Raw genomic sequence first — 26,018 nt, forward strand, 5'->3', positions numbered from 1 at the left:
CGTGCCAGCCCAGGGGTCCTGCATCAGGAAAATGAGCCCCCAGAACGCTTAGGAACAACAGTGATGTTCAAACCTGTCCACTAAGGGGCCAAGAGGTTTCTGTCCCAGAAGTCTCACCCATCCTCCTGCCTGTGGCTAAAGCGTCACAATCCCACCTGGAGGGAGAAAGACCCACACTCCATGTCTCTTCTGAGGGAGGCTGAGGGGAGGGAGGAGCTCCACTGAGGGAAGGGGGCAAGGTCTGATGGGGCATGGGAGATGCTGCTGCCGCTGTTATCTGCTGTTGGGGACTGAGGGCGCTGGGGCAGAGAGACTGCATATTGCACAGCCATCTGCCTCCAGGGTGCTGGGGAGGGAGGCAGGTCTGAACTGAGCTACCAGAGAGGGTGAGTGGGCAAGAGGGCCTGTGTCCTCAGGCCCTGCCCCTTCTACAGTATGTGTCGCCATGCACTCAATCACTTTTGGTTTATGAAAGGGGCAGCTCTACACTGGCCATCCTGCTGCAGCCACAAACAGACCATGGCAAAAGCTGCAGAAGATCATCCCACACTTCTGGAGCATCCTCAGAAATCCCCAAGAACCACCCCCTGGGTGTCAGAGATGTCGGATGGGAGGCAGTGAAAAATAAACATGGTGAGTGGCCAGAGAACTTGTGTGACATATTGTTAAATATGTAAAAGAGAAAAGATCCGTCCGCCTGTGGAAACGCAAATGGAATTCATTTTACATGTAGAACCTCAATTTTATTACCTATAAAAGGAGGATAATGTCTACCCCTTAACACTCAAGGACCCTATAATGTAATCTAAGTGTTAGAATTCAATTCTATTCAAAATCTATCTTCCACCTACTAGCCCCAACGATCTCTAGTACATTTCAGGTGGGTGTTTCTTTTTTTTTTTTAATTAACAAAAATTTTTTTATTGAAGTATAGTCAGTTTACAATGTTGCATCAATTTCTGGATGAACTCTTTTTTTTACAAAACAGGTGGGTGCTTCTTGAATTGCAGGAGTGAAGTAGCTACTGTGTTTCTATCCAACAGAGAAAAGACAACACACACACACATTAAACACCTGCGGGAAAAAGAAAAAACACATAAAGTGAGATTGTAAAAACAGATCAGGAATTCAGAGAAGAGAAAGCTCACTGCTGTCTGGAGCAGTCGAAGAAATTTCATGGAGACTTGAATTAAAGGAAACCCAGGCCTTGGCCCGAGGGCAGGCTGAGACTGGCTCAGAGGGAAGGAAAGGAAGCAGCCATACGTGGACAGTGGAGAGTCAAGTTGGATGGATAAAGTGAGTGTTTGAAAGGCCAGGTCGGGAAGTTTGAATTTGATCCAATAAACAATCAGAGCCATTTTAGATCTCATGTACAAACAAATGACAGAGGAACAGGCTGGAGCAGAAGTGTGGTAGCACCCCAGGACGGGAATTTTGGAGGCTATAGCAATGGCCCAGGTTTGAAAAGCAAGAAACAACAAAATGTCAGTTCCCCAGTGGTCAGAGAGACGACGCTGATATCACGCACCCCCAGATATGACGTGATGAAAAGGCCACCTTTGTGGCATTTTCCTCCCAAATCCATAACCTCAGTCCCATCAGGAAAAACATCAGACAAACCCACACTACGGGGCAGTATACAAACACCAGTGCTCTCCAGAAGTGCCAAAGTCGTGAAAGACAAAACACCAAGAAACTGTCACGGATTAGAGGAGACTAAAGACTAAGGACTAAGTGTGTTTCCCGGATCGGATTCAGGAACAGAAAAGTCGTGGTGGAATAACTGGTGAAATCCAAACAAAATCAGCAATATAGTTAACAGTCGATTTCATGGTTTGTTTGTTTTTTTTTTTAAGTTTTGACGGTTATATAAATCGTTAGCATTAGGGGAAGATGGGTGAAGGGTGGACAGGAATTCTCTGTGCTACCTTTGCAACTCTTCTATAAGTCTAAAATCAATCTTTAAGTTAAAAAAAAAACTACCAGTCCTTCTTTCAGCAAGGTGGGCACACCTTGCAAAGCATGAATTAGAGGGTCTTTCAGGGGAAAGGGTCCTGTGTGGCCCCAGATTAGGATCTACACAGCCTTTTTTGGGCAAATGATTTATACTCTCTATGCTGGTTAATTTTCTGTGTCAACTTGACTGGGCCACAGGATGCCCAGATCTCTGATTAAACAGTATTTCTGGGTGTGTCTGTAGGGATTTTTCCAGAGGAGATTAGCATTTGAGGCGTTGGACTGACCAAAGCAGAGGGCCCTCCCCAGTGTAGGTGGGCACCATCAAACCCACTGAGGACCTGAACAGAACAAAAAGACAGAGGAAGGCTGAATTCCCTCTCTGCCTGACTGCTGAGCTGAGACATGGATCTTCTCCTGTCCTGGTGCTCCTGGTTCTCAGGCCATCAGGCCCAGACTGGAATCTACACCATGGGCCCTCCGGCTCTCAGGCCCTCAGGCTATATCAATGGCTTTCTTGGATGTCCGTCTTGCAGATGTTAGATCGTGGAACATCCCCATAATTCCATGAGCCACTAGCTTATGATAAATAAACAAGTATCTATCTAGTGGTTCTGTTTCTCTGGAGAATCCTAACTAACACACAGTCTAAGCCTTGAACCCCACGTCTTAAAAGCAAGGTTGGCAAGGACGGTCTTTCCAACAATGGGTATTAGGAAAACTGGACATCCACATGCAAAAGAATGAATCTGCACTCTTACCTTACACCACATACAAAAATTAATTCAAAATAGATCAAAAACCTAAACCTATGAGCGAAAACTACAAAACTCTTAGGAAAAAACAAGGGGGAAAGTTGCATGACATCAAATTAGGCAGTGATTTCCTGGATATGACACTAAAAGTACAGGCAATAAAAGAAACAATAGATAAATCAGACTCCCATCAATATATAAATATTTGTGCACTAAAGGACACTATCAACAGAATGAAAAAACAATCCCCACAGTATGGGAGAAAATATTTTCAAATTACATATCTGATAAAGGATTACTACTCTGAATATATAAAGACTGCTACAACTCAACAACAAAAAAACCCAAGTAATCCTATCAAAACACAGGCAAAGGATTTGAATAGACATTTCTCCAAGTAAGATATACAAATGGCCAATAAGCACATAAAAAGATGTTCAACATCATTCATCGGTAAGGAAATGCAAAACAAACCACAATGAGAAATTACTTCAAACCCCTTAGGATGGCTATTATCAAAAACAGAAAGTAAGTGTTGGTAAAAATGCAGAGCAACTGGAATCCTTGTGCATTGCTAATGGGAATGTAAAATGGTGCAGTCATTACAGAAGAAAGTAAGCAGTTCCTAGAAAAATTGAACATAGGACTACCATATGATCCAGCAATTCCTCTTCTGGGGATATACCCAAAAGAACTGAAAGCAGAGACTTGAACAGGTATTTATTTGAACACCACGTTTCTAACACCATTATTCACAACAGTCAAAAGGTGGAAACTAGCGTCCATCAATGGATAAACAAAATGTGGTAGATATGTGTAATGGAATACTATTCAGCCTGAAAAAGGAGAATTTTGACGCATGCTACAGAATGTTTCAACCTTAAGGACATTATAATAAGTGAAATAAGTCAGTCAGAAAAAGGACAAAATGTTTAATTCCACTTATATGAGATACCTAGAGTACTCAAATTCACAAAGACAGACAGTTGAATGGTGGTTGCCAAGGGCTGAGGGAAGGGGAAATGGGAAATTACTTAATGGCTATATTTCAGTTTGGGAAGATGAAAAAGTCCTGGAGACGGATGGTGATGGTGGTTGCACAACAATGTGAATGTACTTAATGTCCCTCAACCGTACAAGTAAAATGGTTAAAAGGGTAAATTATATCATGTATATTTTGTCCCAAAAGCTTAAAAGTAAATAAATAAGACTGGCTTGATGCATTCTGGGGAAGTGTGAGGACCACACGCAGCTGTTCTGTAAAGCATAAATGACCGGACACCTAGCGGACACTCGGAACTAATTCCTTTCTCCTTCCCTTCCCAAAGTAGATTCTCAGTTGCACCCAAGAATCAATCCCTTAAACGGAAATTCTGCAGCAACATTAAACTCTTATTATAATGATGATTTGTTTATTGTATGTATGCATTCCTTTTAGCGTTGCCTTCCTTGCCAAAAGGTTTGCCTTAAGTGCGCGCGCACACACACACATCCCTAAAACATTAAAACCTCAAAAACCGGACAGAGAAAGTGTCTAGAAAAGCAACAGAAGGCAGCATCACGCCCTCAGAGCTGCTGGTTTCGCTCGGCATGGTGCGTTTTAGCTTCCAAGAGCGGTCCGCGCGCCGCCGCTGTTTCACCGTTAAGGGTTTTATCGTCTATAGACGCGGGACCGGATTCTAACTTCTGAGATTCTGTCTAAACAACGCAAACTTAACTTAAACTGGAAAGAGAGCAGTCACATCCCACTGTCGGCTTTTGCCTCCCACAGCCCCAAAGGCACCGCCGTGCTCCCCTCTCCCCCTCGACTCGCCGCCCTTTCCACCTCCTCTCTTCCCTCTTCCGTTTTTTCAGTGATGAGCTCGCGCAACCACAAACCCACCACAAAAAAATGCAACCCTCTTGAGAAAAATTCTTAAGAAGCGAGAATCAGCGAGGACGTGAAAACGGAGTAGACCCTCCAACTCCTCCCTCACACCCCGGAAAGAGCCGCCCACCAGCACTGGGGCCGCCGGCGGCCTGGCTCTCGGGCCGGGCCGGGATCCTGGCCGGTGCCCACTGCCCCCCGGGAACAAGCTCTTCACTGTTCCCGCCGGGAGCGGCTGCCAGCCGCCAGGCGCGCCCGGGCCGCCCCGCGGGCCAGGGTCGGTCGAGGGACCGCGCGGGCGTGCGCCTAGCGGTGGGGCCGGCCTCCGAGCCGCGGGAGAGCCCGCCCCGGCCCGGCCCCGCCCGGCCCCGCCTCGCGCGCCGGCCCCGGCGCGTTAAGTCCGGCAGCCGCCGCGCTCTCCGCCACCCGCCCGGCTCGCCGGCGCCCGCGCCCGCGCCCTCCCCACGAGCCGCGGCCATGCGTCCCCCAGCCGCACGCGTCCTGGCGCTGCGGCTCCTCGCGCTGTGGGCGCTGCTGTGGCCGGCGGCCGGCGCTTGGGAGCTCACCGTCCTGCACACCAACGACGTGCACAGCCGCCTGGAGCAGACCAGCGAGGACTCGGGCAAGTGCGTCAACGCCAGCCGCTGCGTGGGCGGCGTGGCGCGGCTCGCGACCAAGGTGCGGCAGATACGCCGCGCCGAGCCCCACGTGCTGCTGCTCGACGCCGGAGACCAGTACCAGGGCACCATCTGGTTCACCGTGTACAAGGGCGCCGAGGTGGCGCACTTCATGAACGCCCTGAGCTACGATGCCATGGTAAGACGGCGAGCCCGGGAGGCTGGGGAGCCCCCGGGGGAGGAGTCCCGGACCCAGAGGGAAGCTGGGATGCGGGAGCCGCCGTTTGCGTGGCGCAGGCATCGAACCTGGGACCTGGTGCGCAGGGCGATATGGGGAGAAAGCGAGGCTGGTCGGTGTGCGAGGCGGACGCAGACCTAGAAGTCCCTTGAAAGATTAGTCTCGAACTGGTGGTGTTGCCCCCGCACTGTGAGATGGGGCACTTAGAGGAGCGGGACGCAGCCCTACCTGTGAAGGGGTTCGTGGCACCCCAGTTATCCAGTGCCTAAGACCGAAGTAGACCCATCACGCATCTCTTACTTACTGCTCAGACTATCGAAGAAACTCTTTATCTTGATTTTACTGGAAAGTAAACAAACTCAGTGTCAAAGAGGTTAAGTACATTATCTAGGTCACCATCTTCAAAAGACGGAGACAGGATAAGAATGGACTCCAAATCCCTTTGACCCCAGACCTTAATTAAGCATGATTAAGCTCGCAGCCTTGGGTGGAATCCCGGCCGGACACTTCTGTGTGCAGTTGACTCTGTGCCTCAGTTCCAGCCTATATTAAGTGAGGATGATAACTGTATCTACTTCAGAGGCTTCCCTGGCAGTGTGGCCTCTTTAAATGTTAGCTCTTATTACCAGACTCGACTTTATAGATTTTTTTAGAAAGAGAGAAAGAGAGAGGAACTTCCAGAGAGGACCAAAATGCTGAGAACACTGGGTTTCAAAGGATTTCAGTAAAACCAGTTTGGCAGCAGAAATTTAGGAAGAGAGTCCAATTTAAGAGAAGAGAGGCTCTTAAAACATGTGCGAGAGTTTAAGTCCAAGTTCCCCAGTGCTCTTTTAAAGGTGGTGCCTTATTTATTGGACTAAATTCTGGAAGAGGAACAGAAAGGAGCTACACAGTAATAAACAAGTATGATCAAAACAGAGAGAGAGAGTGTTTGCTGTTTGTAAATCAAACTACCACCCAGGTTTAACCTTGTGTAAAATCCAGGAGTGAAGGGATTCTGTGGAGAAACTGGAGGCAGGAAATGCTAGGGGCTTTAGAAGAGGAAGAACAGAGCAAGCGGCCAGGGAAATCTGTGGAGTCCATGGGCGTGGAAGTGGACGGCGGGGAGGTCCAGGCTGGGATACAGAAGGCTAACAGCACACTTTGTGTGACAGGAGCACAGAATTCAGCAATGCACGAAGCATATTTTTCCCCTGGAAACTTGGAGAGAGGAGGACAGGAAAAGATAAAAGGGTAGAGTTGTTTAGTCTTGGGGGTTTTTCCCAAGAAAGATGTGTGAAGGGCAGAGAACTCCGCTCCATTGTGATTGTTGGTTTTAAAGTTATCAGGAGCGCTCAAAGCAGCAGCAATTTAAAGGGATCTCTGAGCCCTAGGGTTTATCTGCGGGCTCACCAGCATCTGGACTCCACAAAAGAATCACGGGTCTCAAGAATTCTGTGTGGCCTCAGGCATTCTTATTTCCACAGGTCAGCCTGTCTGATGCTCTGTCCTATGTGATGACAGAATAAATATTTATAAAATTGGATTGTTACTAGCCTGTGTCTGCATTCCCCCTCCCGAGAGGGCAGAATAAACCTTACACGAGTTTGTTTTCATATACAAAGCACAACTTTCTAAACTTTTTGTGACACTGTTTTCTCCACAGTTGTGTAGGCTCCTTTTGATGGGGAAAAAAAAAGGATAATTCCTAATTTTCCCTAATATTTTCCTCTTTTAAGTCAAATTAAGTTCATGACATTAATTGTCATATCAAGTGTTTATGACAGGACACTGGGTGAAGCTGAAGCAGTCTGCTGCAAGTTACAACCCATCACCACTGGGAATGTTTAGAATATTTTTTATTGGATGGAATTACTGTCTTTTAAATTTCACCAAAAATAATTGGACTGGGGCCTGAGAAAAATAGGCGACTATATAATGTTGGCAGAGGGTACAGAATGGGAAGAGAGCCAACAGTAAGGCTGATAGCCAGGTTCCTGATAGCTTCTTATTACTCTGTGCCCTTCTGGGGTTTGACGAACATGATCTGACCTGCATTAAACCCTAGTTCTTGTGAGGCTTTAGCATACAATAAAGCTCTGCCATATTCTTGTTTTACAGAGATTTTTCTTTCCAGTGACGTTTTGCTCGTACTGCTCTCAGGGAACTGATTGCTGTTCTGCTGTTAACATGCCCCCTTCCCCCACCCGCCGCCGCATCTGGACTCCCAGGAAGCTGGAGATGTAGATCAGGGTGGAAAACAGTTGTAGAAAGGCATCTCCAGTTCTCTAGAAACAACCTGGCTAGAGGAGCCACATCTAAGGACGTGTGGGTATGGAGGGCAAAGAGGAAGCTGCTAGAATGTAGTTCAACCGCAGGAGTTCTCGAGAACAGGAGTCTTTGAGGAGGTGTAGACCTTCTGGACCTCCGTGTCCCAAGGGGAGCTGCTGGCACACTTCTGACAGTTCTGGAGCCCCACGCCAAGCCTAGAGACCCCCAGCTGCTAGGCAGAGAATTCTAGAGGGCGGACGTCAGAAGCCCCTAGTTGATGTAGCTGTGTTGGTGGAGGCACAGGAAGATGGCGTGGCTGCACTCACTGTGTGAGTTTGGCGGGTTACTGGCATGATGGGGGGCTATGCCATTCACCTGTCTAGATAACCAGTTCCTCATCTGTAAAACCTGAGGTTCCTCACATCTCTAAACAAATGGCGTCCTAAGAAGTGTTTTGATTCAGCTTCGGTTCAGTGAAGGGGCACAAGGATGAGGCAAAGGTGCAGAGGCAGGAATCTGCAAGGTGGACCAGGAGTCAGGGGAGGTGAGGTTGTATACAGTTTACAGGCCACCCTGAGAAGCATGGGCTCTTCTCTGTTGTCATGGGAAGCATGAGTAGATGGCCACTGTGGTTAATAAAAAATAAATATTTTGTCTTTGTCTCCAGCACACAGCTGGCACACAGCTCCCAAAACTCTCGAAATCTCATGAGTAATGAGTGGCTTCTGTGTATTAATGAGGTGATTAATATCTGGGGACCCTAGGCAGCTTCCGAATAAGGGCTGGTGGCCTGAAAGACCAAGCCATGATGAGAGGGTATGAACTTTTGACCACAGGGGAGGAGAGAGGAGGGGGCCCGGAGATTGAGTTAATCACCAAAGGCTGATGATTTGATCAATCACGTCAATGTGATGAAACCTCCATAAAAACACCTAAATGATGGGATTCAGAGAGCTTTTTTGGGTTTGCGAACACATTGACATGCTGGGAGGATGGTGCACCTGGAGAGGACATGGAAGCTCTGTGCGCCCCCTACCTGTACACCTTGTCCTGTGCATGTCTTCCATTTGGCTGTTCCTGAGTTGTATCCTCATAATACACCCGTAATAGTGACCAAAGCACCTTCCTGAGTTCTGTGAGTCATTCTTGCAAATTATCAAACCTGTGGAGGAGCTTGTGGGAATCCCTGATCTATAGCTGGTATTTCAGAAGTACAAGTAACCCAAATCTTGTAACTGGCATCTGAAGTAGGGGCAGGCTTGGGGCTCTGAGCTCATGATTTGTGGGATCTGAGGCTCACTCCAGGTGGACATTGGATTGAACTGAATTGAATTGTTGGACACCCAGTTGATAACCGGCAGAGAATTGGAGCATTGATGGAAAACTGATTCCCACAGAGGGAAATCACGGTTTTGGAAGATGAGCAGAAATGGATGGAATGGTGAAGATACCAGAGAAGAGGCTGTGAGAAGAGGTTGAGCAGTGGTCTAGACGGGAGATGATGAGGACTGAATGTAACAGGGCAAAGTGCCCGTGTGCCCATGCCCATGGTGCAGAAAGCTGAACTCTGACAGCAGGAGTTTGCATCAAAGTACAGATTTATTGCAGGGCGCCAAGCAAGGGAGTGGGAGACAAGCCTCAGATCTACTCCAGCTTGGTCTTTGAGTTGGGGGTGTTTTTAAAGGAGAAGAGCAAAGAGGCTGGGGTTAATCATCGTCTTGCGACATTTCTTAATCTCAGTTTCAGGAGTCAGGATGTGTCCAGTTTACAGTTCTCTGGCCAGGCAGCCTGGGGGCCTGTTGGGAGAGCCTGAGTCGATATGTTAATGAAGATGTGGACAACAGCAATCCCACTCTGGTTGGTGATTGTTTCCTTAGCACGAGGTTGAGGTCAGGGAGGAGGAGAAAGGGAATAAAGTTTTTAATGGGGACGTTAGTCATCAACTCGGTAAGGGAACTCGCTTTTAGGGGGGTTCTGTTTCAGAACCATGGTGATGGAGAAAGAAAGGCTGATTCCCCCGGGACCAGTTTCAGTAAGCAGGCAGTGCAGCACCGGGCTGTGAGGGTGAACTTGGGGGTGACTGTCTGGGATCAAGTCCCCTCTCTGCCACTTCAAATCTGTGGACCGTGAGTAGGTGCTTTAATCCCGTGAAGCCTTCCTTTCCATGTGGGGAAGATGGGTGTGATGGCAGTCTTCCCCCCATAGGCAGTTGTGGGGTTAAAGGAGGTAATGTATGTGAAGTGCTTTGCACGGCGCTGGCCCTTGGTCGGGTCAGTCAGTGCTGGCTGGGCTCACCTTCTGTTGGCAGAGGTGGCTCAGGGCAGGGTATAATCAAAAGATGACTGAGAGGGTTCAAGCCAGGGACACCGGGGAGTCAGCAGTGTTTGACACTGCACCTCAGGAGTACAGATTCTTCTACTTAAGCTTACCCGCTGACAGCTGAAGCCTACTATTTCCGGCACAAAAATGCCATCTTAAGGCTTTTGCTGGGCTTCCTGGACAGGACTAGACCCTGTGAGGCGTGAAAAACTGGAGCAGTGGAAAGAGGTGTGGACAGGACGTCAGGATACACAGCTTTCACTTCTTGGATCTTCCAAGCTATGTGAGTTAAACAGGGGAGTTGGAGATGGTGGGCTGTCTGTCATTTCTTAGCACCTCAGCCCCTGCCCAGCCATCTGTCTTGCTTCTAATCAGCCAACATAGCTTGGTTTATCCCAGGACTTAATTTTACACACAAGTCCTAAATTTGCTTGACGACGCTCTCATTTCTCCTTCACGGTTCCTTTTGTGGCCGCTGTTCCCTTATGGACAGATGGCTTGGGTCTGTTCCCGGGGCCTCCAGTCAGCCACTGTTTCCAAAGAGTTTCCCAGGATTTGGGGTGGAGGGTTGCTCTCTGAGAAAGGGAAAATGGTGGCCAGAATGGGAGGGTGATGAGCCCAGTTTCAAGCCTGTTGTCTTTGAGGTATTTATTCATTCGGTACACACATATTTGCTAGGCACCAGCTGCGCCAGGCTCAATGCTAAGTGCTGTGGGCAGTGACCAAGACCTACCAGTTCAGCTTAAACTTACTGTTCAGTAAAGGGGATCATGTGCATTTAAGCCCTTTTTAACCACATAGGCTGGGGAAGACCTATGAGGGAGGCAGGGGTTAAGAAGCAAAGCAAAGAAAAGCAAAAAATAATTAAAATTCTAACATCTGTGCAGAGGGATTCTCGAGCTAAAAGATCTGGTCTGCAGAAGACAAAGGTCAGGTACCATATATGTCCAAATTGGTAGGGGATCTGTTTCCTCTCTCCCACCCCCCGAAACAAGCAACCTCTAAGCAAAGAGAAGTCACTTTATATTCAAGTCCTTACAAAGTCTCTCATATCAAAGAAACTCTGAATTACTTTATCTTCAGTAACAAAGCAGCGATGTTCCAGGAAGACAGATTAGCAGTGCTGGTTTAGAAAGCTTGGAAGAGTTATCTGATGGCAGTGGTATTCTTTTTTAAAAGCAAAGAAAGCTAGTAGTTAATTCTAGACCTCAGACCTCGGAAGTTGTGCGAGCCTAGTGGATTGTGACTCCCCGAGCATCAGTGACGTGAGCACCACCACCTCATCCCGTGGCTGTGGGCCTGGGCCCTCTGCTTCTTCTCTTCCAGTCTGAGTTCCACACCAGAGCTGGGCTGGGTGAGACCAGCTTCAGGCACAGAAGGGAGGAAGTAATCTGAGCTCATCTTGTCTGAGCATCTGTGTTTCCTTAACTGAAAATGGGAAAGAACCAAACAAACCACGCAGCAGATTGGCAGCTCGCCCCACTTCACTCACAAATACGTGTAAACGCTGTGTAGACACGTTCCCTGTTTGTGTTCTTTAGCACAAAAATCCTCTTACACTTCTTTCCCTCACCTGAATCATCGGTTCTGTATAGAATCCAAACATTAGCTGGAGCCCTCTGCCTCCTCAGGGATGTAGTTAAAATCTGCCTGGAATCCAATTAGTTGAGCAAGTAATTCTACATGTTACACTGATATGGGTATTTTGCTGTCGGGAGAGTTTGTAAATTTCTCCATCTGATACAGTGTATGTGAAGTCCTTTCTTCAACACTTGTTCATTCATTTAACAAACATTAAGGTGTGGATGAGCTAGGTTGAGCCCAGGGATCTTTTTTGCCATTCAGTCAGACCACCTCATCCACCTGCCAGGGTCTGAGATGGGGGATGTGGATCAAAACCCAGCACCAGAAGCAGCCACAACGCCAGAAACGCACCAACCAAACCAAACCTAACTTGGAATCCTCCCCTCTTCCGGTTATTGCTGGCCCTGAGTGACTGGCATCTAAGCCCCATTGTGTAATAGTCCAGGTTCTCTCCTAGCTCTTAAATTGCAGGGTGTACTGCTGCCTCCAGCCCTTCGTGGGTTGAGCTAGGGTGTAAATGACTAACTAAAGTCATGTGTTGCAGACTTCTTGACATCTGGCTTTCTGACGTTATTACAGTTGATTCCTGTGGATTAAAACAAATTCTTTCCTTCTGTACCGTGCATACTGCACTGCTCTTAAATCAATTCTTCTTTCCTTTGTTTTTCTTGTATGCAGGTTTAAGCTTCTTGTCTTCACTTGGGACATTTTTAACTGTCTCATTCCCTCATCTGTAAATACAGCTGAATGTCATTTGCCTCTGAGTTTCCCCTGCCCAGCGCCACGGAGGTGAAGCTCACACTTGGAGCCCTGTCCCTCCTTACCTAGCAGGGTGTGTTATCCTTACCAGGCTTCTCGTGCACGCCCCCGCCCCCTGGGGTTCCCACTTGCTTTGTGGAAGCATGGAGGGATGTTTTTATGTCACACTCACCCCCTGTCTGCCCTCCCCTTCCCAAGGACAAGGACCAGGGTCTTGTTACTTGGCATTCTAACCCTGGAAGAAACTCGTGAGTTGCTGAATGATGCTCATCCCTTCCGGATGGTTGCATTAGCAGCAATTTGGCAGGAAAGTTAAGGTCCCGGATGCTAAAGCCTTGCTTTGCTCATATCCCAGCTCTGCCACTTCCTGGCTGTGGAAGCCTCTTGCCCCAGTTTCCCCATGTATGTAAAGGACAAATAATAACGCCTAACTCATAGCATTGTAAGGATTGAATGAGCTCATGTGTGAACAGGGCCTGACCATGTAGCATGGAAGTCTTAACTATTAATATTTTTTGTCATGGTTTTTGTCTTTAAAACATTTTTCTCTTTCTTGAAATTCCCTTATGTCAAATTCACTTGTAATTTTCACAGCCCTTTGTGTACAAACCTGGAGCTATGAAATGTCCGCTTTCTAATTCAGAGACTATATAGGCACCCTTTGGTAGGCCAGGGAACTGGTCTTCCTGGCAGATTTCCAACAGAAAGAGACTTCAGCAAGTTCCATTTTATCCCTAACTGGCATCATGAAATTTATGTAACGGTCACGTGTACACACACAAAATGCTGAACAATTCAAAAACCTGTTTTTAAAAATCTGTTCTAACCACAAGTAAGTGCCAATAAGATATTAGTGGAAATACAAATTAAAACGTGGGACATGAAATAAGAGACCCAGGCCAAGAATCGTGATGCAGTTGGCTAAGCTTCCAAGCTCATTGGTTGGTCACCTTCCAAGCAATTTGGTTTCCCCAATTTTACAACTAAGCTATTGCTTAACTACTGTTTTCCAAGTGTGTTTTAAATATTGCCTTCTTGTAAAACATTTTATTGGTTCACATAATAAATCATAGAGTAAAACAGAGCCCATTAAAGAAGCAGGTGGGGTAGGTGTTTTTATTATTCATTTAGTACACGTCTGCTGGGTGTTGGTGCCAGGTGCTTTGGTGTCACTAAGGATGGTGGACACCGCTCCTGCCTCCCGGAGAAAGATGTGTGAACAGACGGCGGCAGCCAGGTGTGACGGATGCCACAGGAGGGGCGTCTGTGGTCCATGGAAGGCTTCTCATGGAAGTCACACTTGAGCTGCGTCTAAGACAGCTCACTGCACGTGGGTGCTTTAATGTTCCTGGAACTGAGGGCTTCTAGTTCAGTAGGAAAAATGAGGCAGCTCAGGGAGATCAGGGAGGGGCTCTCATGATATCTAAGGAGTACGGACTGGGATTTCGGTGGGAAGTGGGAGCCTTGGAGAGACTCCTGCTTCTAGCAGGGTTAGAAGCCGTCAGGTGGGGGTTTGGGGGACGTGCATTCTGGTGGCCGGAGGTGAGTGGGCAGAAGGTATGTGAGCCTGGTGGCCAGGAGACTGGCCAGAAGACTCTGGAAAGGTCTGGGTAAGAAGTGATGAGGCAGTGGGAGTGTGCGGAGGAGGGACCCTCTGGAGGGTTGATGAAAGAGCAGAAGCAACAGGGTTTCAGGCTGGTTAGCCATGAGGGGCGGCCCTAGGAGGGGAGGGCTGCCCAGGTGCTGTACTGGGTGTTGCTCTTTTCCAGCACCTGGGACCACTGCATCCTCACCAGTGTCTCCTGCACAGTTACTGAGGGCATGTGTCCTACTGGTGGTCAACCTGGCCATGGACTCCCTGGCAGCAGATAGGGGGGAGGGGGAACCCTGGGGAGCATGGGGAGAGGTCAGTGAGCATCTCGACGAACAGAATCAATAAACAATCAATGATAAGAAGAGAAAAGAGTTTTATTTGAGCCAAACCAAGGACTATCCCAGAAGCCAGCTTCCCAGATTACTCTGAGAAACTGCTCCGGAGAAGCAGGGTTTTCAGCTCATTTTATATCTTGTCAGAACAAAGATTAGATAAGTCAGGGGTACATTTCTTCATTTAAAAATGAAGGTTTAAAAAAAGAAAAAGACTAGCACATACACAGCGAGTTAGTATGACCCTGGCACCTGGGAAGGCAGTCTTACTATCCAAAGCAGGACCAGCACTGGCATTCCAGGAAGAGGGGCATTTAATCCTTATTTTTAACATGGACATTTTTTACTTCTGATCAGTACAGCCTTTTCTTTAATAATTAGAGCAGATACACAATGTATGTTTTATAAGCCACAAAACAGGCCACTTTAGTCAGCATAAAATTCAGGTTAACATGTATGAGCCAGAATGAATTCCCCCTGCCTCAATATGTGAACATTCCTTTTAGCAAGCACATCACTCCCAGGCACCTCCACATAGCGTCTCCTGAAACAGGCAACGGGCAAGGCGGCCCAGGCCTCTGCCCCATGGCCACACCCCCGCCCCCACCGCAACTCCATGGGCCCATTTTCAGTGTCTGAAACCTACCTTGCCTGGGTTCAAACCAGGCAGGCCTGAAATGGGGGGAGGAGGAGAAGGGAGGGAAGGGTCATTTTCAAGCTTGGGGGGAAATCTAAATTTTCTGGTAACGCTGGAGTAAAAATTCTGCTGCAGGACGCGGCAGACTAACCAAGGGTGCTGCATCAGGGGCTCGTCGGAGCTGAGCCACGGTGACCACCTCACAGGTTAATTATCTGGGGAGGCCTGGCAGGTTCTTGGCCTGGGAGTTTCTCTCACTTCTGGGGCTTTACTGCTTGCTTGCCTTTTGTGGCTCTGTTTCCTGCTAAAAGTAACACTCCGCGGCTACTGTGTCCACTCATCAGAGGCTTTCTGTGCAGAAACTATTTGCCAGTTTGGTACCCGGATTTCTAGGTTACGGGGAAGAGGCTGCCGTTGGCCACTGGCCCAGGATCTGAGGACCAGTAACCCCAGCCTTAGGAATAATTCTTTTTTTTCCCCCTTCACCAATTATTTATTCAGTTGTTCATTCATTCAGTAAATATTTACTGAGCATTTGCCCCGGTACATTTTAAATGGATTATTGGGGTATTAGCAAGTCCAAACTTGTTCTGCTCACCACACGACAGTCCAGTAAATCAGGAGATGAGGTGCTGGGGCAAGGAATAGCAAACTTATTCGGAAAGCCGAGAGGCCAAGAAGATGGCAGCATAATGTCCTGGAGCACCATCTTCCCCAAGTCAGAATTCATTCTTCTTTTATACTAAAAAAGGGAGGAGCTGTGGTTGGTTGTTGCAGACTTCTTGGTGTCGGAATTTTTTGTTCTTGCAGCTGTCCAGGTGGATCAGGTCATGGTGCCCCTGTAAAACCTCTAATAAAACAAATGTTATTTTCTATTCTGCAACTTGTTATCTTCATGTAAGTGCAAAAGTGTTAACATCCTTAAAGGTCAGAGCCTTGAGAATAGGCTCTCCTGCGTATTTCAGGCTAAAGGCAACACTCTTACAGAAAGTGCAGCGCTGGCAAGATTAAGCCTAGAAAACAGGGCACAGGGTTAAAGCCAAAGAAACAGATCTAACACGGAGTCAGATTTGTCATTTTCTATTACAGGGGCTGATTACTGCAGACTATTTCATAACAGGGAGAGAAATTGCTTTGATCAGTCGACTGTCACTGGAGAAGTCAGCAAGTAGATTTCTCCATAAAAACAAAATGTTCCGGAATAATAAGAGGCCTTCATAGAAGGCCGTCGGATGGCCGCTGGCTTCCGCGTTCCCTCCTGCAGACGACAGATGAGTAGCAGCACCAGGGTTCAGGCCTTGGTCCTCCTCCCTGCGTCAGCCAGCAGCCCACCCACTCCCAGGCCAAATGTCTGCACGTTTCTCCTACTCTCACCCTGTGGAGTGTCCTTATTATTTCTTCTGTTCATTCATCCACTGATACCACTGGCAGCGTTTTTTTAATGGGTGAAGGGAGTAAATGAGGGGAGATGGCAGCTGCCCCTAGAAAGAGCTTTGGGAAAGAAAACACCTGGAAGTGGGCACATGGCCTCGGAGGACAGTGTGGTCAGGCCACAGCGTGTCAGCTGATGGCTGAATTCAGTTGCAGATCGCATCCACGCCGTTTGCAGAACAAACGTGGCAAAGAGAGAAACATCAGAAAGGATTTGAAGGTGTTGCCTCTAGCCTGTGGTGCTCACTGAAGATGTATCTTACTGCTGTTAGAAGCCCGTGGATTCCATACTCTTAATTATTAGCATGAGCATGAAAAACAGTTTCATCTCAAGTTGACTGACAGTGACTTCCTGCAGGGCCAGGACAGAAAGGGTTTTGAGGTTCAGTCCAGCCTCAGTGGGAAACACTGACTCCATCAGTGAACAGACATCTGCCCTGGGTAAAGGAAGGGGCGGGGGGTGGCATTATGACCTCGTGTATTTGTTTGCACTTCAACTTGGATGGATCCTAGGAACCTTCCTTTCCCTTTGGTATCCAAAAGATGATAGTTGAACGTTAAATTCTCTTTAGTGTACAGTGCAATGGAATTAAATAAATCAATACAGTTGTGATCACCTCATAAAGCAGCTGAAAATTGGTCCTAGTAAGGAAATTGCTTATCCCCAAAGGAAGTTAGACTTTGTCCTGGATTCAGAATTCATGAGAATTACAAACCAGTGTCTGTCAACATAAGCTTTCCCTCACTTCTAAGTGCAGGGTGTTTTTACGAATCAAAACAAGAAACTTGGAGACAGAAATCTCAGAATATCTTCGTACTTCCACTGCTGACTCATACGACTGGAAAAGTCTCCTGGGTCCTCTCCTTAGTCAACAGAGAGCTTCTCGAAAGCCACTAGACTTGCACAAATAAAACACATCAAATGTAAATGTTAACAAATACCTGCAGAAGGGGGTAAAAATCATCTGACTGTATTCCTCAGAGCTCATTTAACAACAAGAGGCTTTTGAGTCACAGAAGAAGCAGATCTCTTGTCTTTACATTTTCATTTGTTTTTAGCTTTGAAGTGTTTGGTTGGTCAGAAATACTGGGCTGGGCTAGATGGAGAATGTGGAAATTTCTTCATATATATGCACACACACACATATATATATAATTGAGGTATAGTCAGTTTACAATTTTGTGTCAATTTCTGGTGTACAGCATAATGTTTCAGGCATACACGTACATCTATATGTTTGTTTTCATCTTCTTTTTCACCATAAGTTACTACAGGATACTGAATGTAGTTCCCTGTGCTGTACAGTATGAATTTGTCTACCTATTTTATGCATATTAGTATCTACAAATCTTGAACTCCCAATTTATCCCTTCCCACCCTGGCAACCATAAGCTTGTCTTCTATGTCTGTGAATCTGTTTCTGTTTTGTAAATAAGTTCATTTGTCTTCTTTTTAGATTCCACATATAAGTGATATCATATGGCATTTTTCTTTCTCTTTCTGACTTCATTTAGAATGACAGTCTCTAAGTCCATCCATATTGCTGTAAATGGCATTTTATTCTTTTTTATGGCTGAGTAGTAGTCCATTGTATAAATACACGACAACTTCTTTATCCAGTCATCTGTCTATGGACATATAGGTTGTTTCCATGTCTTGGCTATTGAAATAGTGCTGCTATGAATATTGGGGTGCACATATCTTTCTGCATTAAGGTTCTGTCTTGATATATGCCCAAAAGTGGGATTGCAGGATCATACAGTAAGTCTATTTTTAGGCTTTTGAGGAATCTCCATATTGTTTTCCATGAAAGTTTCTTTCATAGAAGATCATCAGGTTTGGTTTGGTTTGGTTCAGTTTTGTTTTCTGTTGTTTTTATTGAAGTATAGTCGGTTTACAATGTGTTAATTTCTGGTGTACAGCATAGTGATTCAATTATACACATGTATGTGGATTTTTTTATATTCTTTTTCATTATAGGCTGTTACAAGGTAGTGAATGTATGAAGGTCCCTGTGCTATACAGTAGGACCTTGCTGTTTATTTTATACATAGTAGTTAGTATCTGCAAATCCCAAGCTACCAATTTATCCTAGTTAATATTTAGATTTCTCCTGAACAAAGGAAGCAGTGAAGGTCAGGAGCTGGGGCTAAGCCAGACACTTTCATTGTATTCCTACAATCCTGGTGTTGGAGATAACTGAAGAAGGTCATTTTGCGAGTCTCTTAAATTACAGAGATTTAAAATGTAACTGCTGGGGGCAAAGGCAGGGGCGGTGTCCCTGTGGCTGTGGGACATAAAGGTGCAGAGTCAGGAGAAAAGTCAGGGATGCAGATGTTCAGTTTGGGGTGGAAGGTGTGTGTGTGAGTGAGATTATTCAGCCAGTCCATGCGCAGCATTGAGCACCCAGATCGGGGCTTCTCTCCCCACCCGGCAGAGAGGTCAAAAGGCAGCCGAGGTCACCACCTCGAGGGTGTGACACTCCAGTCCAAGGAGGAGATCCCAAGAAAGCCAAAGAAATGAAAACACTGAGTACAGCTGTTGCTCTGTGCCACAGAAGCAATATGCTTTTGGTTAAGTGCAAGGTGGCCAACACGCTGAGTGATCTTTCATGAAGAGCTGTAGAAACAGTCGTTTAAAAAAAAAAAGCTTTACAGTTAAACCAGAAAGTTACTGTAATCTCATAAGGCAGACTTCTTTCACCATAGGAAGAAACCATGGTGTTCTAATAACAGACGAGAAAAAGAGTATCACCCAAGACTGGGAGAACCTTTAGCTAGGTCACCCTTTAAGGGGGAAGCAGTTAGGTAAGAGGAAGAAATAAAAATGCACATTTATTCAGAGATGGGGGTTGGCAGATTCAGAAATTCTAGTTTAATCGGGAAGACAGGCATGTGGGAAAGTGAAGACACTGTGCTGCTTTCTCTGTGTACATGTGTACGCGGTCCTTCGAGCACAGGTACCAGGCTGCCTGCGGAGCAGGGTGGAGGTGGAGGGATGCACGGTGGCTCAGGGAGCAGTAAGAGCATCCGGGGGCCTAATTTGGGCAGAGGGGTCACCAGCCAGCACTTCCAGGCCCGTTCCTGGATGACCCTCCAAGTGAAGCAAAATCCGACGTGGTAGTTAGAAAGTCTGAAACTCGCTGGCCTACGCACTAAGTTAGCAAACCAGCCTTGCAGCCAGAGCGAGTGGGTGGGGGCCCAGGAGACCTGGGCTTCTTCCAGGAGGCCCCCAGGGGGAAGAGGGAGTGGAAGGCTTTTGAGGAGGTGGCGGCCATGCCAGATGTCAGAGCAACTGTTTTCCCTCCTAGATGGTCCCAGAGCAGTGAGGGACAGGAGCGAGTAAAGAAGGTGGGAGCAGGGGTTGCCTTACAGCATGCCAGCTCCTCCCAACATCCAGCTCAGAGCGAGTCCAGACCCCACAAAGGCCAGGGATGATTTCACCATCCTGCTCGTCCTTGGATGTGAAGCTGCTGGGGATGAAACAGAGGGGAGCCCAGAACTGACTGGAGGAAGAAACCAATGTCCTGCTGTCAAATCTGTTTGCCCCAGGGGGTCCTCACCTTCCCAGACGAATAGAGGACCATAGAGTGCTTGGGAAGAAAGGATTGTGGGAACGCAGGACATCATGACCCAGGAGGTGCTGTGGAGCCTTGAGGGGAAAGGAAAGCCTCTGGCGTCTGTTAATCACCCACCCCCGCCCCCCATGCCGCTTCTCCCCTTCAGATGGTGGTTGGAGCAATGGGGTTGCTGGATTGAAATGCAAGCTTATGAGAGACAACAGAATATGAGAGGACTGGGCAGAGCCTGGTAAATTCAGGTGCTCAACCCTGCCCCAGATCTGGGGGTGACAGGACAGCGGACACCTGGCCAGGTCTCCAGGCGACGCCTACGCACATTGATGCCAGCCTAGTAGGTGGCACGGGGTCTGGGGACAATTCTCAAACCAGCCTGATGATCTGGCTGCCCCTGGGCCCAACCCCAGGGCCCCAAAGTAAAATCTCAGGGGTCACACAGTCACCTCCTAGGGCTCTGCCAGGTTTAGGAGCCCTGGACCAAGGTAATATTCTTTAAAGTATGCTTGTATTGGCAGTCCCAGAGTACCTAATTCTTTTTCTCTTTTCCCTTTCCATTAGGCACTGGGAAATCATGAATTTGATAATGGTGTAGAAGGACTGATTGAGCCACTCCTCAAAGAGGCCAAATTTCCAATTCTGAGTGCGAACATTAAAGCCAAGGGGCCGCTAGCATCTCGAATATCAGGACTTTATTCGCCGTACAAAATTCTTCGTGTTGGTGATGAAGTTGTGGGGATTGTTGGCTACACTTCAAAAGAAACCCCCTTTCTCTCAAATCCAGGTATTCTCTTCTTTTACAGCACTTGCTGCTTAAAAACAGATGCACTAAATCAGAGCTTGGCATTGTTTTTATGGACCGTGAGTCGTCGTAGGAACATGTGTGGTGCTGGACACACAGGGACTTAGGATGACGTTGAAAAATCAGCGCAGAGGCTGCCACGTTGTCCTGAGCCACTTCTTAAAGGCATTCGCTCCTCTGCTCAGCAAACTTCTTTGCAGAGATAAACGGCATCTTAGTTTAACTCAGCACATTCAGAATTGGACTAGAAGGCCTTCTGTACCCATTGCTGAGCAGTGCAGTCACTGCAAGAGCCGTGTGACTCCCACCCTCCTGCCCTTGGAGCCAGGGCACCCAGAACTAGGGTTTTGCCTCAGTTTACTTCATCTTTCCCTTTTTTTTTTTTTTTTTGGTGGGTGGGGGTAATTAGGTTTATTTCTTTATTTATTTAATGGAGGTACTGGGGATTGAACCCAGGACCTCGTTCATGCCAAGCATGTGCTCTACCACTGAGCTCTACACACCCCCATCTTTCCTTTTCTAGTATGATTATTACATGTCTAGTTAACTCTCCTGTCTCCCTTTTCGTTATTTATCTCTTGTAGTTTTAATGACTTTGTTGTACCTGGCTTTCTGGGAATACACGTGTGTGTTTGTGTGTGTGTGTGTGTGTGTGTGTGTATTCCTGAATGATCTTACATATCTGTCATGTAGCAGCTATATATGTACACACACACACACACATACAGGTATAACCCTAAAATCATTCAGGCAACATTTTTGAGCCACTTTTACAGGAGCACTTTGGCAGTGAGAAAAAAAGTACGGTTTTATTCTAAATGATCCAAATCAATTTTCTTTCCGTATTTGAAACAAAAGGGGAAACTCGGAGTGAGAATTATCCAGAAGCAAGGGTTTTTGTTAAGAGCTAACTGATAAAGGACATCTAATTAACAATTAGAGATGCCATATGCTTATTGCTGTTAAAATAGACGCAGGCCATCCGAAACAAGAGAAGGGCCAACTGTACCTGGGCCTGGGCAGCTCCGGAGGGGAGAGGTCCTGCAGGGCTTGGAGGCGGGGTGTGGCCGTCTGCCCTCCACTGATGGGGCCGGGGGGCCCTGGTGGCTATCTGTCCCACGGTGACCAAGCCTTTGCACACGGTCAGGAGCTGTTGCTGAGGTCATTGTGAAGCCACAGGGCAGTCACCGTCTTCTGAAGTGTTGTAGGAGTGCTCTTCTAACTAAAAGGGATGTGGTCCCATCAGAGGGGCCTGGTTTACAGTCTCCAGCTGCTCTCCTCCTTCCCGGCCTGACCTCGGTCCTTCCCTCCCCCTGCAGACACGCTGCTCGGGCTGATCAGACCTTCCCCTCAGGGGACGCTGTCCCTCTGGGCCTCCTGGGGCCTTCCTGCCAAGAGGCAAGGGTGGAGATCACAGAGTGAGCCAGTCACTGATGTGGTGGGGCTGGGGGGACGCAGTCCAGTTGCTGCAGCCTTGCTGCAGGTCCCCCTCCTCAGGTGGGATGCCCCAGCTGTGGGCCCCTGGGGTCCCCCAGAAGACACCCCCCCATCACATTTGTCCCTTGCTGTTGGCTTCCTGCACCACCAGAACAGCCTGAAGACAGAGCTGAGTCTCCTTTCCATCAACATCTGGAACCTAATAGAGAGGCCAGCTGAGGGTCTTTGGCTAAAGCTGTGGATGTGTTGAGTAATTAAATAATTATGTGTCTCCATAATTTCTGTTCCATCCGTGGGTTTTTTAATTCATTTAAAATAGAATGTAATTAAATGGCCTAAGAGAGCCATAAAGTCAGGGAGGGAGGAAGGAGGGTATGGTGAGTGGAAGGTGTGACAGCCAGGTCAGGGTGGCGTCAGGTAGCTTGGGGGAGACCCTCCTTGGCACCCTCCAGGGCATGCGAAGCATCTGAGGTCAAGGGCATCCCTGAATTGAGGTCAGAGTCACCTGCTAGAACACAGGCTCCTGAGGGCGGGGACCTTGTCTGTCTCACTCACTGCTCTGGGGTCTGCTCGGTGCCGGCCACAGGGGAAGTTCTCAGTGAATGTTGCTGAAATGCGCACATGAGAGCAGGGAGGTGTGGGCCCACAATCACAAAGTGGCAGGTAGTTCAGTCTCCTGGAGCATAGGTTCTAAGTAGGAAAAGCGCGAAAGTGGGGTGAGAGGCGGGGAGGGCATAGCCCGAGGGGAGAGCACATGCTTAGCATGCACAAGGTCTTGGGTTCAATCCCCAGAACCTCCATTTAAAAAAAATTTTTTTTTCCAGCCACACCATTTGGAACATTTTGAAATCTGTTTCTTTTTTTCCAAAAATAAAAACCCAACTACTTACTGAAAAACCAAAAAAAAAAAAGGGGGGGGGTGCTGAGGACTGATTCTTCGGCTGAGTAGTTCAGCATGATTTGGAGAAAAGCATTATCTCTTCCTTAACAGTCACCAATAAAAAGACAGAAGGGGAGGGATGGGGTAGAGAGACGGGGGGTTCCGGAAATCAGACCAGCTTGCTGGGACTCTGACAGCACCCCGTATTAGTTCTTTACTAGGTTATGACACAAGGGGCCAAGCTCTTTCCAGCAGCTCCTGGGAGAGAAAGGCTGGATCGTGCAGGGACTCAGTGCAGGAGCTGGGCAGCAGGTGGAGCAGTGCCTCTGGGGACACTTGCTGCTTCCAAGACCACAGGCCCAGCAGCCCGGCTCCTCCGACAGGTCTCTGGCCCCAAATCCAGCCTCGTTCCTTCAGTCCTGATGGCCTGGGTGCCCACAGGTGGACTTTGTATTTCTAGCACATTGAATTTGTTTTAGCTACGTAATGAAATTCCTCTCACACCCCTCACAATATCCTGAAATATCCCCCCTGCTTTCTTTATATGAGATGCCTGATCCTGTGAGGTTCCCGGTGTGTTAGGAGAATAGGTTCCTTTGTCCTCAGAGGCCTTTCTCTGAACTTTTGGTTCCTTCTTGCAGCCACACGGAAGCAGAGGATAGTAGGCTTCTCTCAAAGTCTTAGCAGACATTCATTCACTGACTCGTTCATTCATTCCCCCGAGTACTCTTCTAGGCACTGGGGATACTGACCCCAAAAAGCCCTGCCCACTGGAGCTCACACATTTAGTGGGAGAATGAATACATAAGTAAAATGTTTGGTGCATCAGAAGGTGGTAAATGTTATCGAGAGAAATGAAGCAGGCATGGGGGAGGGCACACCTTGTCCTTTTAAAGGGACATTCAGGGAGAGGCTCACAGAGAGGGTGATATGGCTCTGAGGGTGACCTAGGAGCCCTGGGTTTCTTGGGGGGCTGGCAAGAAGCAGATTATTCGTGATGTCCTCGTGGCAGACAATGGTGGCCAAGTTGTTAGCATTCCCAATTTTTAAATGTTGCCTGTGAGTTACTCACAGCACTTCCGGTCCCACCCAACACGTCCATGAGCCACTCCGTTTCAGGCCGTCGGTCTGGAGTCTCTCTGGCTTTGCCATCAGCTGTGTCCTTTATTTTTCATGTTCATTTGCACGCACTGGGTTGACTGATGGGAAGGACTGCAGAGTTCCCCACTGGCACACATAGAGGCCCCCAAACACCACAGCTACAGTCTTGTAGCTCCTTAGAGGAATATTCTTCAAACTGGAGATGGCAGACTCCTGGGTTTGGAAGGATCTTTATGAGATTTATTCATGTTTTGATGTTTTCATTTTAGTGACGGTTCTGAGCTATTAGCATAAGGGAATCCAGATCATCTAGAGGGTCCCAAGTCACAGACTGCTGGACGTGACTTCAGGGCAGCATGTCTGTGTTTGCGGTCACCTTTGTGCTAATAAGAGCCATAAGCCCTCAAGCCGTGCTGGGGTATGGCCACAGAGATGGGGAGAATCTGGCGGTCTGGCCACACCAGGTAGCATGTGCCTGCAGCGCACGGAGCCCAGGGCTGTGCAGTCACACCTCACTGACCAGCCTGCCCCCGTGGGCCAGCTGCTGTTCCCACTGCACAGGGCGTAAGCAGCCAGGAAGGATGTGTGCACTCCCCCAGCCAGCTGTCCTTGGGTGAGATCCCCATCTGATCCGAGCTCGACGATGCGCTAATGCAAACCTCGTTGAGTGGACAGTGCAGAGTGCTCGACTGCACCTTAAGACTGGCATTCAAGGACTAGTTGCTAACATGAAGACTGATCATCCTGAACTTGCAAACAAAGCCATAGAGTAGCTAATCTGGTTTTTTTTTTCTCAGTTTTATTGAGAGATGATTGACATCCAGCACCATGAGTTTAAGATGTGCAGCACAATGACTTGGCGTGCATATAGTACACCAGGCTTGTGTGCTCAGACATGTTCGCCATTGGCATAAAGGAAGTCTAAATGTAAAAACAGACTTAAAAAGATAGATTCCTGGTCTGAAGCCTCCTCATAGTTTGAGATTGAATTTGAGCAACATAATACCATCCACAATCTTAAACGAATGCCACATTAAGGAAGTGTAACTGAGGCTGTTGCTGTGCATTTTTATTGGTTTTGTAGAAATTTTATATTGACTTTATAAAAAAGTTTTGGTCTTAGTAATTTAAGCTTTAGGAGGTTACTTGATATGCCTGTATAATAAGCAGTATAATAAAAATTATTGTTTAAAATGTCCATTCTTATTTATTTTCTTCCTTAGGAACGAATTTAGTATTTGAAGATGAAATCGCTGCATTGCAACCCGAAGTAGATAAGCTGCAAACTTTAAACGTGAACAAAATCATTGCACTGGGACACTCTGGTTTTGAAATGGATAAACTCATCGCTCAGAAAGTGAAGGGCGTGGACGTCGTGGTGGGCGGACACTCCAACACGTTCCTTTACACAGGTAACGGCTTCAGGGGGTTGGATGGGCCAGCACGTCGGGATGACTGGCTTTGTCTCTTTTGCTTTTGTAACAGTTATTATTTTTACTGCTATTTAACATACAATATATATTACATGTACTATATAATATATACATGTAGCAGTGTGTATATGTGATGCATTTGGAATAGTAATGTGTAGATCTTACACAGAGACATGACTAAGAATAATGTTTTGGTTTTATAATTATGTCAATTCCACGTGTGTATATTATAAATACGTATATGGCACACGTATACAAATATATAACAGAAAGTTTACTAAGTCCCAACCAAAAGTCATCAAAAAGCAACATGTCAGAGGGAGGATATAGCTCAAGTGGTAGAGTGCAGGAGTGCATGCTTAGTATGCATGAGGTCCTGGGTTCAATCCCCAGCACCTCTGAAAGAATAAATAAACAAATAAACCTAATTACCTCCCCCTTCAAAAAAAGA

At 47.3% G+C, this 26,018-nt stretch overlaps 1 protein-coding gene across 1 annotated transcript in view; it reads left to right on the forward strand.

The window, feature by feature from the left end:
- The first annotated feature begins 4,962 nt into the window (after positions 1 to 4,962).
- Positions 4,963 to 26,018, forward strand: part of NT5E (5'-nucleotidase ecto) — a 47,280-nt gene continuing 26,224 nt past the window's right edge. Inside the window, exons 1-3 of the mRNA XM_031680248.2 lie at positions 4,963 to 5,394; positions 20,476 to 20,698; positions 25,358 to 25,546. Of these exons, the coding sequence (XP_031536108.2) occupies positions 5,056 to 5,394; positions 20,476 to 20,698; positions 25,358 to 25,546 (751 nt within the window). The 5' untranslated portion in view covers positions 4,963 to 5,055. The remainder of the gene's footprint in view (positions 5,395 to 20,475; positions 20,699 to 25,357; positions 25,547 to 26,018) is intronic.

The sequence above is a fragment of the Vicugna pacos genome, chromosome 8 (genome assembly GCF_048564905.1).
Source record: "Vicugna pacos chromosome 8, VicPac4, whole genome shotgun sequence".
Taxonomy (NCBI): domain Eukaryota; kingdom Metazoa; phylum Chordata; class Mammalia; order Artiodactyla; family Camelidae; genus Vicugna; species Vicugna pacos.